General features: G+C 40.1%; 1 protein-coding gene across 2 annotated transcripts in view; it reads right to left on the bottom strand.

Moving 5' to 3' along the window:
• LOC101360498 (zinc finger protein 883-like) overlaps positions 1 to 3,354 on the bottom strand; it is a 12,938-nt gene extending 9,584 nt beyond the window's left edge. For both annotated transcript variants that reach the window (XM_023733174.1, XM_023733173.1), the window contains exon 1: positions 3,111 to 3,354. In XM_023733174.1, the coding sequence (XP_023588942.1) occupies positions 3,111 to 3,113 (3 nt within the window). In that variant the 5' untranslated portion in view covers positions 3,114 to 3,354. The remainder of the gene's footprint in view (positions 1 to 3,110) is intronic.
• Between the last annotated feature and the right edge of the window lie 1,007 nt (positions 3,355 to 4,361).

Genomic DNA, 4,361 nt, shown 5'->3' on the forward strand with positions numbered 1-4,361 from the left:
AACAATATCATTAACATCACATGCAAGTAAAATTCTGCTGAAGATGATTCAAAAGCAGTTGCAACAGTACATTGACGGGGAACTGCCAGAAATTCAAGCTGGATTGAGAAGAGGACGTGGAACCAGGGATATCATTGCTGATATCAGATGGATCCTAGCTGAAAGCAGGGAATACCAGAAAGGATGTTTACCTGTGTTTTATTGACTATGCAAAGACATTAAACTGTGTGGATCATATCAGATTATGGATTAACATTAAGAATGGGAATTCCAGAACACTTGATTGTGCTCATGAGGAACCTGTACTTTCACCAACAGGCAGTTGTTTGAAAAGAACAAGGGGATACCATGTGGTTTAAAGAAAAGAAAGGTGTGCATCAAGGTTATATCCTTTCACCATACGTATTCAATCTGTATGCTGACCAAATAATCCGAGAAGCTGGACTATATGAAGAAAAACGGGGCATCAGGATTGGAGGAAGACTAACAACCTGCAATATGGTGATGACACAACCCTGCTTGCTGAAAAGTAAATGGGACTTGAAGCACGCATTGATGAAGATAAAAGACCACAGCCTTAAGTATGGATTACACTTCAACATAAAGCAAACAAAAATCCACACAACTGGACGAATAAACAACATCATGATAAACAGAGACAAGATAGAATTTATCAAGGATTTCAGTTTACTTGGACCCACAATCAGCATCCATGAAACCAGCAGTAAAGAAATCAAACAACTCATTGCACTGGGCAGATCTGCTGCACAAGACCTCTTTAAAGTGTTCATAATCAAAGATGTCGCTTTGAGGACTACCATGTGCCTGATCCAAGCCATGGTGTTTTCAACGACCTCATATGCATATGAAAGCTGTACAATGAATAAAGAAGACCGAAAAATGGATGTATTTGAATTATGGTGTTAGTGAAAAATACTGAATATACCATAAACTGCCAAAAGAAAGAAAAAGTGTGTCTTAGAAGAAGTATATTCAGAGTGCTCCTTGGAAGTAAGAATAGCAAGACTTCATCTCATGTACTTCTGGACATGTAATCAGGAGGGACCAGTCCCTGGAGAAGGTAAGAGGTAGTAAGTCAGAGGGTCGGCGAAAAAGAGGAAGACCCTTGTTGAGATGGATTGACACACGGGTTGTAACAATGGGCTCGAACACAGCAACCACTGTCAGGATGGCACAGGGCTGGGCAGTGTTTTGTTGTTTTACATAGGGTTGCTATGAGTCGGAACCCACTCCACGGCACCTAACAACAGTTCAGAAGGGCTTTTATACCTAAATTATTGATACCCGTATCTTAGAAATTCACATTTATATTCACTAGAACAAGTATTGTAAAAGCAAAATAATGGGTACAATCCAAGTGTCTATTCATGGCCATACAGTTAAAAACTACCAAAAAACCTTAGGTCAATTGCATACAATATCCTGGGGTTTTATAAAAATTCAGATTTAAGCTCTCTATGTATTGTTATGGAAAAATCACGAGAAAAACTTGTTCATTAAAAATTAAGTGTAAATTCCATGCTATCTTTTGTGTAACAAATTAAGGAAAATATAAATTCTATTTGCTTCCTTATAGATAAACACTGGCAAGATGCTTCAGACAATAATAAAGACGGGTACTTAAAGGAAGCTGGGGGAAGAGGGATGGGCTGGGTGAGGACAAGAGTAGGAACAAGTCTTCATAATCTCTACTGTTAAAGTTTATATTGCGTTTCCAACTTTGAAGGTATTATCTACTGGAAAGGCACAATTTCAGTAAACTACATTGTATTTTAACATAATATAAGCTTTTACTTGGAATTCACGCTTGTAATAATAAAACCATTTAATCATTTAGGATCAAACTGCTGTTAAATGGTCTACTACACCAATACAAACTACAAATGTATAAATTAAGCACTCTTTTTCTAAACACAATAACCAAGGATATCAGAGTCTGTACATCCCATTTTATCTCAGCCAGGAGAAGATTTCTAAAATGGCTAAAATATGTAACAGATTGGGATTCTGGCATGACTAGTTAAATGTAATAGGAGTCTTTCAGATCCATCTCAAGATTTAACTAAGATTTAGAGTAACTTTTACATCAGTTAAAATAGGCTCCTCTGTGTTTGAGAGGTTTATATCCATTAAATTGAAAAACTCTCATTAGAAACACACCAAATGATCTAGAAATTTTCTTCCAGTGGAAACTGTAAACCCAAGAACTTAAATACACGCATCTCATATGTTAAGCTTCTCTAGCAAAAGAGAACACTTTAATTTTAGATTCTAATTCAAGACTATAGAAAACAGTAAAAAATTACAGGGATTAAACACCAGCTCTAGGCATAGGTGGAAGGCCAAGGACCTAGACTGGGGATTCATGCTTTCCATACACCTGCAAGCCTCAAGGCAAAAGCATTCCCCATTGTGTGTGTGGGGGGGGGGGTGAGTGGGGTGAGCAGAGGATGGGTCTCGAGATCCCACACAGGTTCCAGATGGACTCACTGTCCCCAGGTTCATACCTTTGGTGACTTTAGGAGAGCACCACCACTGCCCAGGACCCCATAAACTGTTAGGGCCTGTAGGCATGAACTCTCTCCCCCCTTTTCTAACCCATAACACAGTGTGAGAGGTGGAGCTGTAGTTTTAGAACTGCACAGAAAATGCTCCAGTGCCTGGGGGAAGTCAAGAAAACACCTATGAGAGATGGGACAAGGATGGCTCCAAAGGGCTAGTTCTCAGCCTCCACAGCTAGAGCTACTCCAACTACAGACTCTGGAACGGAGACTCTGTCATTCAATAGACAGCAGCAAGGCCCAAGGTGAAGATGTTAACACCCCATAGTGCCAGTTCTGAGAGTCATATAGAGAAGGTGATCCCAGGCATCCAAATCTTGAAAAGCCACATATGTACAAAAGAAGGGCCCAGTGACAGTGGAGCAGGGCCTTAAGATCCCTCCTAGGGCTCAGTCCCTCGGCCTCCTCTACCACCTTTTTTCTTCACTGAGAAACCACAGTCTCAGAGCACACAGCTGGTCCCCCAACAATCCACGTTAAGCCTCATCTACTTATGGTAAGAATAACCCAGTTCTCCATAGAACTCACCATTTCCTTGCTCCAGCTTCTGGAAGTCTGGGAGAACGTCGTCTCTAAGCCCAAGAACCCACTTCAGTAGGAAAGACAGGAATGGAAGCAGAGCACTGAGAGGTTTGGCAGCAGATGAATAATGTTTGGTCCACACACTAGTCAGGGTAGTTGAAATTAGACTTGTGATTTATGGATGTGCAAGATGGTCGCTCTAGGTCCCCAGCTGCCTGGACTGGACTAGATCTCCCTGTACCACTCCTGAGACCTGAAATGGAAAAACGATGGGGAGGAAACAGTGTTGAGTAAGCAGGGAGTGACAGGTGTTTGGCTTCCTCCCAGGCTCACATGGAGCAGTGGTGGTTTAAACGACTCAAATTTTGGTTAACAACAAAGCGCTTTAGCCACTGTGCCACCAGGGCTCCAGAATAGGGAAATAGAGCTGGTAAAAGCAAAGGTAACTTTTAATTCAACTTGCGTTTCCATGATTAAGGTTAATGTCAACCTAAACTGGATTTACCTCATTCTGAAACCTATAATGATATTTAAGCAGAAATGAGTGGAAGTAACTGAGAGAACAGGAGGGGCGCTCTCTGAGGATGTGACATTTGAAATGAGACCGGAATTATAAGAATTATCCAATTCCTATGGTTAAAATGTATTTCCTCTAATAAGAAAAAATACCTGATGCAAAAGCTGAAAGGCAGAGAAAATCTTGATATTCTTGAAAAAGTTTTTATAAAATGTGTTAAGAACTTATTTCACATGAGTGTCGTATAAATTTAAGTGAGAGAAGAACATTTATACACTGTCGGTGGGAATGTAAAACGGTACAATCACTTTGGAGATCGATTTGATGCTTCCTTAAAAAGCTAGAAAAAGAAGTATCATACAACCCAGCAATCCCACTCCTTGCAATATGTCCTAGAGAAATAAGAGCCGTCACAAGAATAGATATATGCACACTCATGTTCATTGCAGCACTGTTCACGATAGCAAAAAGATGGAAACGACCTAGGTGCCCATCAATGGACAAATGCCTAAACAAATTATGGTATATTCACACAATGGAATACTATGCAATCTTAAAGAACAACGATGAATCTGTGAAACACCTTATAACACGGCAGAATCTGGAAGGCATTATGATGAATAAATTTAGTCAGTTGCAAAAGGACAAATACTGTATAAGACTACTATTATTAGAACTCAAGAAAAGGTTTAAACGCAGAAGAAAACATTCTTCGATGGTTTCGAGGGTGGGATGGGAGG

The sequence above is a fragment of the Trichechus manatus genome, unplaced genomic scaffold (genome assembly GCF_000243295.1).
Source record: "Trichechus manatus latirostris isolate Lorelei unplaced genomic scaffold, TriManLat1.0 scaffold00057, whole genome shotgun sequence".
Classification (NCBI taxonomy): domain Eukaryota; kingdom Metazoa; phylum Chordata; class Mammalia; order Sirenia; family Trichechidae; genus Trichechus; species Trichechus manatus.